This window comes from Sciurus carolinensis, chromosome 2, assembly GCF_902686445.1.
Source record: "Sciurus carolinensis chromosome 2, mSciCar1.2, whole genome shotgun sequence".
Lineage (NCBI taxonomy): Eukaryota > Metazoa > Chordata > Mammalia > Rodentia > Sciuridae > Sciurus > Sciurus carolinensis.
Window position 1 is genome coordinate 120955785 of NC_062214.1, and position 10846 is coordinate 120966630.

General features: G+C 36.9%; 1 protein-coding gene across 1 annotated transcript; it reads right to left on the minus strand.

Moving 5' to 3' along the window:
* Window positions 1-5912: 5912 nt before the first annotated feature.
* Window positions 5913-9168, minus strand: LOC124976448 (olfactory receptor 4F15-like). Its single transcript, XM_047539321.1, has 2 exons — window positions 9126-9168; window positions 5913-6872 (listed from the first exon to the last, which is right to left on the minus strand). The coding sequence occupies exon 2, from the start codon at window positions 6852-6854 to the stop codon at window positions 5913-5915; it is 942 nt and encodes a 313-aa protein (XP_047395277.1). The 5' UTR covers window positions 6855-6872; window positions 9126-9168.
* Window positions 9169-10846: the final 1678 nt, after the last annotated feature.

Below are 10846 nucleotides of genomic sequence, written 5' to 3' on the forward strand. Positions count from 1 at the left end.
TATTTATTTGGGTTAGTGTCCGTGTCCTCTATTCTGTACCATTGATCTACCTGTCTATTTTGGTGCCAATACCATGCTGTTTTTGTTACTATTGCTTTGTAGTAGAGTTGAAGATCTGGTATTGCGATACCTCCTGCTTTGCTCTTTCTGCTAAGGATTGCTTTAGCTATTCTGGGTTTCTTATTCTTCCAGATGAATTTCATGATTGCTTACTCTATTTCTGTAAGGTATGTCATTGGGATTTTAATTGGAATTGCATTGAATCTGTATAGCACTTTTGGTAGTATGGCCATTTTGGCAATATTAATTCTGCCTATCCAAGAACATGGGAGATCTTTCAATCTTCTAAGGTTTTTTTTTTTAAATTTCTTTCTTTAGTTTTCTGTAGTTCTCATTGTAGAGGTCTTTCACCTCTTTTGTGAGATTGATTCCCAAGAATTTTATTTTTTTCAAGGCTATTGTGAATGGGATAGTTTTCCTAACTTCTCTTTCTGAAGATTCATCACTTATGTATAAAAATGCATTGGATTTATGAGCATTGATCTTGTATCCTGCTACTTTACTGAATTCACTTATGAGTTCTAAAAGTTTTCTGGTGGAATTTCCGGGTTCTTCTAAATATATAATCATGTCATCAGCGAACAGGGATAGTTTGAGTTCTTTTTTTCCTATTTGTATTCCTTTAATTTCTTTGATTTGTCTAATTACTCTGGCTAGAGTTTCAAGGATGATGTTGAATAGAAGTGGTGAAAGAGGGCATCCCTACCTTCTTCCAATTTTTAGAGGGAATGCTTTCAGTTTTTCACTATTTAAAATGATATTGGCCATGGGCTTAGCGTAGATGGCTGTTACAATGTTAAGGAATGTTCCCACATTTTTTCTAGTGTTTTGAGCATGAAGGGGTGCTGTATTTTATCAAATATTTTTTCTACATCTATTGAAATAACCATGTGATTCTTAACTTTAAGTCTGTTGATATGGTGAATGACATTACTGATTTCCGAATGTTGAACCAACATTGCATCCCTGGGATAAAACCCACTTGATCGTGGTGCACTATCTTTTTAACATATTTTTGTATGTGATTTGCTAAAATTTTGTTTAGAATTTTTGCATCGATGTTCATTAAGGATATTGGTCTGAAATTTTCTTTCCTCGATGTGTCTCTGTCTGGTTTAGGTGTCAGGGTGATATTGGCTTCATAGAATGAGTTTGGGAGGGTTCCCTCCTCTTCTATTTCATGGAATAGTTTGAGGAGTATTGGAATGAGCTCTTCTTTAAAGGTTTTGTAGAACTCAGCTGAGAACCCATCTGGTCCTGGACTTTTCTTTGTTGGTAGGCTTTTGATGACCTCTTCTATTTCATTGCTTGAAATTGATTTATTTAAGTTGTGTATGTTCTCCTGGTTCAGTTTAGGTAATTCATATGTCTCTAGAAATTTGTCGATGTCTTCAAGGTTTCTGTTTTGTTGGAATATAGATTTTCAAAATAGCTTCTAATTATGTTTGTATTTCACTCGTGTCTGTTGTGATATTTCCTTGTTCATTCCGAATTTTAGTAATTTGAGTTTTCTCCCTCTTTCTCTTTGTTAGTGTGGTTAAGGGTTTATCAATTTTGTTTATTTTTTCAAAGAACCAACTATTTATTTTGTTAATTTTTCTGATTGTTTCTTTTGTTTCATTTCATTGATTTCAGCTCTGATTTTAACTATTTCATGTCTTCTACTACTTTTGGTGTTGGTCTGCTCTTCTTTTTCTAGGTTTTGAGCTGTAGTGTTAAATCGTTTATTTGTTGATTTCTACTTCTTTTGTTGAATGCGCCCCATGAAATAAATCTTCCTCTAAGTACTGCTTTCATAGTGTCCCAGAGATCTTGATATGATGTGTCTTTGTTCTTGTTTACTTCTAAGAATTTTTTTATTTCCCTCCTGATTTCTTCTGTTATCCATTCATCATATAATAGCATATTATTTAATCTCCAGGTATTGGAGAAGTTCTGTTTTTTATTCTGTCATTTATTTCTAATTTCAATCCATTATGATCTAATAGAATACAAGGTAGTATCTCTATCTTCTTGTATTTGCTAACAGTAGCTTTGTGGCATAAAATATGGTCTATTTTAGAGAAGGATCCATGTGCTGCTGAGAAGAAAGTGTATTCGTTCTTTGTTGGATGGTATATTCTATATATGTCTGTTAAGTCTAAATTGTTGATTGTGTTATTGAGATCTGTGGTTTCTTTATTCAATTTTTGTTTGGAAGATCTATCCAGTGGTGAGAGAGGTGTGTTAAAATCGCCTAGTATTATTGTGTTGTGGTCTATTCGATTTCTGGAAATGAGAAGGATTTGTTTGACGTACATGGATGAGCCAATGTTCGGGGCATAGATATTTATAATTGTTATGTCTTGCTGATTTATGCTTCCCTTAAGCAGTATGAAATGTCCTTCTTTATCCCTTCTGACTAGTTTTGGCTTGAAGTCCACATTATCTGAAATGAGGATGGATACTCCAGCTTTTTTGCTGTGTCCATGTGCATGATATGTTTTTTCTCATCCTTTCACCTTTAGTCTATGGGTATCTCTTTCTATGAGATGAGTCTCTTGCAGGCAGCATATTGTTGGATTTTTCTTTATAATCCAATCTGCTAGTCTATGTCTTTTGATTGATGAGTTCAGGCCATTAACATTCAGGGTTATTATTGTGATATGATTTGTATTCCCAGTCATTTGACCTATTTTTGTTTTTCGACATAATTTCATTTCTCCTTTATTTGGCTATTCCTTTAGGCTAGTTCCTCCCGTTGCTGATTTGCATTGTTGTTTTCATCTCTTCCTTATGGAATATTTTGCTGAGAATGTAATGTGTAATGCCGGCTTTCTTTTTGTAAATTCTTTTAGCTTTTGTTTATCATGGAAGGATTTTATTTTGTCGTCAAATTTGAAAGTAAGTTTTGCTGGGTATAAGATTCTTGGTTGGCATCCGTTTTCTTTCAGGGCTTGGTAAATGTTGTTCCAGGCCCTTCTAGCTTTTAGGGTCTGGATTGAAAAATCTGCTGATATACTTATTGGTTTCACCCTGAATGTAATTTGATTCTTTTCTCTCGTGGCCTTTAAAATTCTGTCTTTATTTTGTATGTTAGGTATTTTCATAATAATGTGCCTTGGTGTGGGTCTGTTGTAATTTTGTATATTTGGAGTCCTATAAGCCTCTTGTACCTGGTTTTCCATATCATTCTTCAGATTTGGGAAATTTTCTGATACTATTTCATTGAATAGATTGTTCATTCCTTTGGTTTTTTTCTCTAAGCCTTCCTCAATCCCGATAATTCTTAAATTTGGCCTTTCATGATATCCCATAGTTCTTGGAGATTCTGTTCATGATTTCTTACCATCTTCTCTGTTTGGTCAACTTTGTTTTCAAGGTTAAATATTTTGTCTTCAATATCTGAGGTTCTGTCTTCCAGGTGTTCCATCCTATTGGTTATGCTTTCTATGGAGTTTTTAACTTGGTTTATTGTTTCCTTCATTTCAAGGATTTCTGTTTGGCTTTTTTTCAATATCTCTAACTCTTTATTGAAATGATCTTTTGCTTCCCATATTTGCTCTTTTAACTGTTGATTGGTGCAATCATTTAATGCCTGCATTTGCTCTTTCATCTCTTCCTTCAAGGCCTGAATTTGCTCTTTCATCTCCTCATTTGTTTCCCTGATTGTTTTAATTATGTACATTCTGAACTCCCTTTCTGACATTTCTTCTGCTGTGCTGTCATTGGGTTTTATTGATATAGTATCTAGGTTCGTTTGGGACATTTTCTTCCCTTGTTTTCTCATATTGGTCAGATATCAGTGGAATTCTGAGATATTGCAGATTTCCTCTTTGGCTTATAGTGTCCCTGTAGATTTCCAGTATATCACCTCCCAGCCTTCAGTAGCCTGACATCTGGAGGAACTTGATAATGCAGTGCTTCCAAAGAAAGCTGCCCCTATCCCACTACTGGGTCCAGGGCAGGGGGCTGGTTCTGCGTGGAAGTCCTCTCACTGGGCAGTCCTACTCCTAGAAGCTGGCTGTAGACAGAGCCTGCCACCACCTGAGCGAGCCAGGCTACTAGGGGAAAGCCTCTCCCTGTCCTGCCTTGGTCCCAGAATCCGCCTGCGGGCCAGGGCTCACCGCTGGGTTCAGGGCTTGGGGTTGGCTCTGTAAAGCAAAGTTCTCACTGGGCAGGTCTGCTCCAAGAAGCTGGCTATGGACTCCGCCTGCCATCGGAGGGTGCAGGGCTGCTTGGGGAAGTCTCTGGCCGCCCTGCCCTGATACTAGAAGCTGCCTGCAGGTCACAGCCCGCCACTGGGTCCGTAGCTTGGTGTTGGCTCTGTGCAGAAAAGCTCTTACTGGGTGGGTCTGCTCCAAGGAACTGGATGTAGATCGTACCTGCTGCCGGAGGGAGCAGGGCTGCTTGGGGAAGTCTCTGGATGCCCTGCCCTGCTCTTAGTAGCTGCCTACGGGCCAGGGCCTGCTGCTGGGTTCAGGGCTTGTGGTTGGTTCTGTGCGGAAAAGCTCTCACTGGTCGGGCCTCCTCCTAGTAGCTGGTTGTGCATCAAGCCTGCTGCTGGAGAAAGCAGGGCTGCTTGGGGAAGTCTCTAGCCACCCTGCCCTGCTCCAAGAAGCTGCCCCTGTCTGGGCCTGCCACCTGGGCCGAGCTTCACCGGGTGGGAGAGATTCACCCTGCGGCTCTATGTTAGTCCGAGTCTCTCAATGCATCCCCTTCTTGAATCCTGGGTTCTGGAGTGACAGTAGATGCAGTCACCCTCTAGTCCACCATCTTGGATCTTCTTACAGCCTTTATTTTAAAGAGATAATTTTAGTACATTCTTTTTAATTTCTCCATCATTTCTTTTTACTATAGTTTTGAGTTATTTTTGTGGTGGTTGCCTCGGGAATTGCAATCATCTTAACTTAAAGTCACCTGATTTTGACGAATGTAACTTGGTCCTAAGAGTGTGTAGAAAGGAGCATGTGGAAAGCTTGCCCTGATACAGTGCATGGTCTCCTCTCCTCTGCATCAGGGCCATCAGGATTACTTCTGTGGGTGTTATTAGCCCATAAACAGAGTTTACAATTATTGCTTTATGCAGTTGTCATTTAAAAGGAGAAAGGATGCTACAGAAATATGTATAAGCTGCTGTTCATATTTTCCTGTGCAGTTACCTTATTGTGGCTCCTTGTTCCTCCTGTGTATTTCTGTCTCCTTGGCTTATATTATTCTCTGAGTGAGTGTACTTCAAGCTGTCACACAGGGATCTGAGGCTATGTCCAATTTGCCTCATTCTTTTTCTTTGTGTTTCTCTGATTGGATCATTTGAATGTGCCTATCTTCAAGGTCACTGATTGTTTTGCTAGATGAAACTACTATTGATTGAAAATTAAACATGGAGTGTGTGCTCTTTAGTTTTTAAAAAAGTAAATGTAATTTGTCTTTTTATGAGAAAGTCTTTTAATCCATAAATAGAAGACCATGTCAGCCTCTATTATGATTCTATGACTAGACTCTTCTGGGGTGTGAATTTTGTAAAGTTCTCAAGGTGTTTTTTATGAACTACTAGAAACAAAATCCACACAAAAATATGGACTGCGTGTATTTGAAAATCTTAAAGTACCAAAAAAAAAAAAAAAAAAAAAAAAGAAAAACTCCACAAAGGAGAAATTGAATAATTGATCACATGAATCACTGTTTACTTTGGAAAAAACAATCCAAGATTTTCTGACTTTTGCATTTAGAATAATTGACATATTTGGCCTAGTAGGATAGTATGTATAATACTCTGATATCTGTCAGATATCCTCAAATTATGTAAAACTGCATAAGTATTCATATTACTTGGGTGGTTTGAAGATATAAGTAACTTGTGTTCTCATGAGTTATTTGGAGATTTTCCTTAGACCCAGGAGCTGACTCATCAGTCTCCTCATTGCCAGCTTCATGTCTTTGTTCCTCATTGTATAAATGGCAGGATTCAGGATGGGTGTGATCAGAAAGTCCACAATGGCAAGAAACTTATCCACTGGCACTGTGGGAAATGGCCACATATAAACAAAGATGCACGGTCCAAAAAACAAAACCACCACAGAGATGTGAGCTGAAAGGGTAGAGAGGGCCTTGGACAAGCCACCTGAAGGGCGTTTCCATACACTGAACAGGATGAGGATATAGGAGATGATCAGCAAGGAGAAGGTGCCTAAGGGAATGAACCCACTGTTGGCAGTCACCATGAACTCCATGCTGTAGGTGTCTGAGCAGGCCAGTTTGATAAACCAGGGAAGATCACAGTAAAAGCGATCTATTTCATTAGGACCACAGAAAGGCAAATGGACAACAAAAGCTAACTGTACCACCGAATGAATGATACCAATAAGCCAAGCACCAGACAGGAGCAAACTGCACATCTGTGGGCTCATGATGGTCAGGTAGTGGAGGGGCTTGCAGATGGCCACATATCTGTCCAAGGCCATGGCCACCAGGAGCACCATCTCAGATCCACCCAGGACATGAAGGACAAAAATCTGCATGACACACCCCTGGAATGATATGGTATTGTGTCCAGAGTACAGGTCAGATATCATCTTGGGAACCGTTAAGGTAGAAAGACATAAATCAATAAATGAGAGGTTTCCTAAAAGGAAGTACATGGGGGAATGTAGATGAGTATCAAGAGTCACTGTAATCATAACAAGGGTGTTTCCCAGAAGAATGGTGAGGTAGAACACTGCAGAGAAGGCAAGGAGGAAATGCTGCGCTGGTCTGTAGGTAGAAAGTCCCAAGAATATAAATTCAGACACCGGAGAATAATTTGTTTTATTCATTGGTTTCCTTTATGTTATCTGAAAGGAACAAAGAAAGTAGCTATTCTGTGAAAAACTATACATTCCAGGGCATATACCAGGCTCTGCATCACATTCTGAAATAAACCAGACCCTGTGTTTATGTTGTGTTTTGTCTAGTTGTGAAGCTAGACATTAAATAAGTAATCAAGTAACTGGGTATGTTTAATGATAATAAGTTCTGTGGAGAAAAGAACCCGGGGTTAGGAGAACTTTAAACCTCATTCAGTGGCATCTGATTTGGAAGTATTTGTAGTAAGATCTGAAGGCTTGCAGGATTAAACAGGATTAAACAAGAAAGGGAAAGAAGAAAAGATGATCTATCCAGAGGAAATAACAGAAAATACTCTGAAGCCTAAAGAAACAGAACAATCTGAAATAAGTAAGACTTAGTAAGGGTCTGATTGAAGGTGAATCCTATCAGTGGACCACATCAAAGAGGTCTGGAAAGGATGATTTGTCAATAAGTGGTGTTGATCCAACTTACCAAACTTGGAGGAAAAAAAAAAAATGACTTACCTTAAAAGAGTAACTAAAACGGGTTTGAATATTTCAATAATTTTTTTAAAAAAACAGAAAAGAGTAAAATATACAATTTTTAAGATAATTGTATGAGAAAATTGTAGGAGAAAAGCTCTTTGTAAGCATAGACCTGCTTACATAATTTACAGAGAAAAAACTTGACACTTTCACATTCAAAAAATGTAGGGGAGTGGGAATCCCATGAAAATAGAAGGAATCAGTGAAATAAAGAAAAGGGATTGATGGGGAGGGAGGAGGGACAGGAAAGGAGAGGAACAGTGGAATGAACTTTACCAAATTGTGCTATGTACGTATATGAATATACCAGAGTGAATTCCATCTTTATGTATATCTATAAAGCAGATATACAATAAACAAAAGGAAGACCAGTAAAGAAAGGGGAGCAGGAGGAACAAGGCAGGAGGGAAAGAGGAAGCCCTGGGGACTGAAATGGAGCAGTTTATATTCCATACTTATATAATTATATCAAAATGAACCCCAATATTATATATAACTGAAATGAACTAATAAAAATGACATTACAGGTTAACATTTTTTATAGAAATCTAATGATTTGGTAAACGTACTTTTCTCTTATTATCAAACTAAAGAGTTATTTTTCAGAAAAAAAAATTGTATCCTAGTACAAAAATTTGTTCTCAAGGATATATTAGTGTCATATGCTTTTGGGCAAATATTATATAATTATTAATAAAACTAAAATATACAAAATAACCTAAATCCCTCACATGGGAAATTACATTAATTATAACATATCTGAGTAGAAAAAACACTCAACCCTATATGTAGAATATCATTAAAAAATTAATGTGCTTCAATTTAAAAAATAATCACCATATACAATAAAATAAAATCATTTAAAAATTAACTCTAGAATATTGAAAAAAGCATAAGCAACCATCATTGATCCCTGGGGTTACATATATTATTAGTTTGAACTGTATGAAATCGTGATTTTAATATATATATGTATATATATATATATATATATATATATATAGTCAAATATCAGTTTCCTAAGGTTCCATCTAAAGTATTGATTTGTTTTTTTCCTGCAACATTTGCTTATAAGATTTCTTTCTGAGATATTCTAAGTTACTTTCCCTTTTAAAAGTAGAGAGGGAACTTTACTTTCCCTTTTTTCCCAGCAAAATGAACAAGGAATAGCTATTGGTTTCTACGACACCACTGAAGATGAAAAGATAAGGAAACACTTGGTAACAAATCATAATAACGAGAAAGTAAAATATGTAAAGGGCTATACACAAAACGGTATTTTCCAGGTACTTTTGTGTGGTAATAGATAGAATGCTTAGGTACCATAAGCTGATCAAAACCAGAGTTGTCTAGAAATAGTGAGCACACTGATTTTCTAACAACTTATCAGAAATCCACATATTCAAAAGGCAATGCCCAGGTCAATTCTTGCATTTGACTTTAGATTTATCATCCATGAGAACAGAATGTTGCTGACAAAGCGTTCCAACATGGGCGTGCTCCATGGAGATGCCCCACAGTGGGTACGGTATTACACAGCTTGAATCACTGCAAGGAAACTCAAATAATTTTTTGTACTCATTCTGCTTAAAGTAAAGACTCCATATGGTTCCATGCTAGCATTAAAGACTCTAATCCCTAAGAATTGGAGAACCATGAACCTCTATTCCATTCCTAAACTGAATCCCTGGGCTTTCCCTTGTACAGCCCTACCTGGCTCTTCTCCAGACCCCACACTGCTGGTGATGTCATGTCGTCTCTCCTTCCTGTGACATCTCCTCAGCAGGAGAGCAGCGTGAGCTGGTGGGAGACCATTAGTATATTAGAGTCAAGAAATGTCTTGGGCTGGGGTTGTAGCTCAGTTGTAAAGTACTTGCCTAGCACATGTGAGGCAGTGGGTTCAATCCTGAGCACCACATAAAAATAAATAAAATAAAGGTATTGTGTCTGTCTACAACTGAAAAAAAAAATTAATAAAAATGACTTGAGGGCAGGTAGGCCATACAGGACTGCCCATCCTGAGGGTTATGGATGTGGAGCAGAGTACTGTAACCAGGGTGATTCCAGGAGGCCCTGACACAAGGACGATGGGTGGAAATTTTTATGGGAAATAGCTGGGATTAAAAAAAGAGCAGGACTGAATGAGAGAGAATGGAACAACCACCGAGGTGAAAGACAACAGGTGTGATTTGCAAAAAACTCCAGTTATTTTTACATTTCGACCATTTTATGTATGTGTTTTAAAAGACGCATATTCTGAAAAGCAAAATGTACAATTAATATCATCACAATCATGGATGATGATGAAATAAATATTCTGCAAACAACTCAATTTAAAAAGGGGTCAAAGACCTTAACAGACACATTAAAATTGAACAGATATAAAGATGGCAATATGCTAACCAAAAGATGTTTTGCATCGTATAGTATCAGAGAAATGCAAATGAAAACAATGGTACATTACTAGTACTCATCTGTTAGAATGGCCAAAATCTAGAACAGTAACACCACCCAATGCCGGTGAGGACATACAGCAACAGGAGTTCATTGCTTGTGGGAAATACAAAAAACTACAGCCACCTTGAAAGACAATTTGGCTACTAAAAAACTAAATATACTCTTACCATAGGGTAGAGCAATAGTGCATCCAATTGAACTGAATCAGCACACAGTGTTTATAGCAGCATTTTCAAAATTGTCATAACTTGGAAGTGACCAATGTGTCCTTCAGTGCATGAATAGATAAACTGTGGTACATCCAATGGAAAGTTATTCTGCAACAAAAAGAAGTGAGCTATCAAGCCAGGATTAAATATAAAGACTCTTAAATGACTATTACTAAGTGAAAGAAAAAAACAATTTTAAAAAAGTGAAGACTTTATGCTCCAATTTTATAACATTCTGGAAAAGAAAACAACTATGATGACAGTAAAAAGACCAGCAGTAGCCAGGGTTCAGACAGAGGGAGGGACAAGTAGGTGTACAGGTGAATTTTAGGGCAGTAGAAATATTCTGTATAATTAATATCGTCATGCTTTAAAAAGCATTCTTCAAAAAGAAAACAGATAACAGTAAAAAGAAATTGTCAATATATTTTGTGAGTAATGGAAAATGCCTGATGTTACTGCATCCTTCTACTTTTAAATTTAGAATTTGTTAATTTAATATCAATAAATATAATTCAATTAGAGAAAGATAAGCAATATTTTTATCAAGTAGGAATATGAGTGACTCATGCAGAATATATGTAAATGTATTAACTACAAATTGGGAAATTCCAGTTACATATAGAAAAATAAAAAAGGCACAAGTGACCCAAAATTATAAAAATACAAGAACAACTAAATTCATTTAAATATGTTGAAATCTACCAATCATTAAGAAAATATAACTTTTAAAAATTTTGTTTTTTCTAACAGATTTGCAGAGAGAGA

What these genes read in the sequence shown, in the direction of transcription:
- LOC124976448 (XM_047539321.1), bottom strand. Translation starts at nt 6,854, where the DNA reads ATGAATAAAACAAATTATTCTCCGGTGTCTGAATTTATATTCTTGGGA.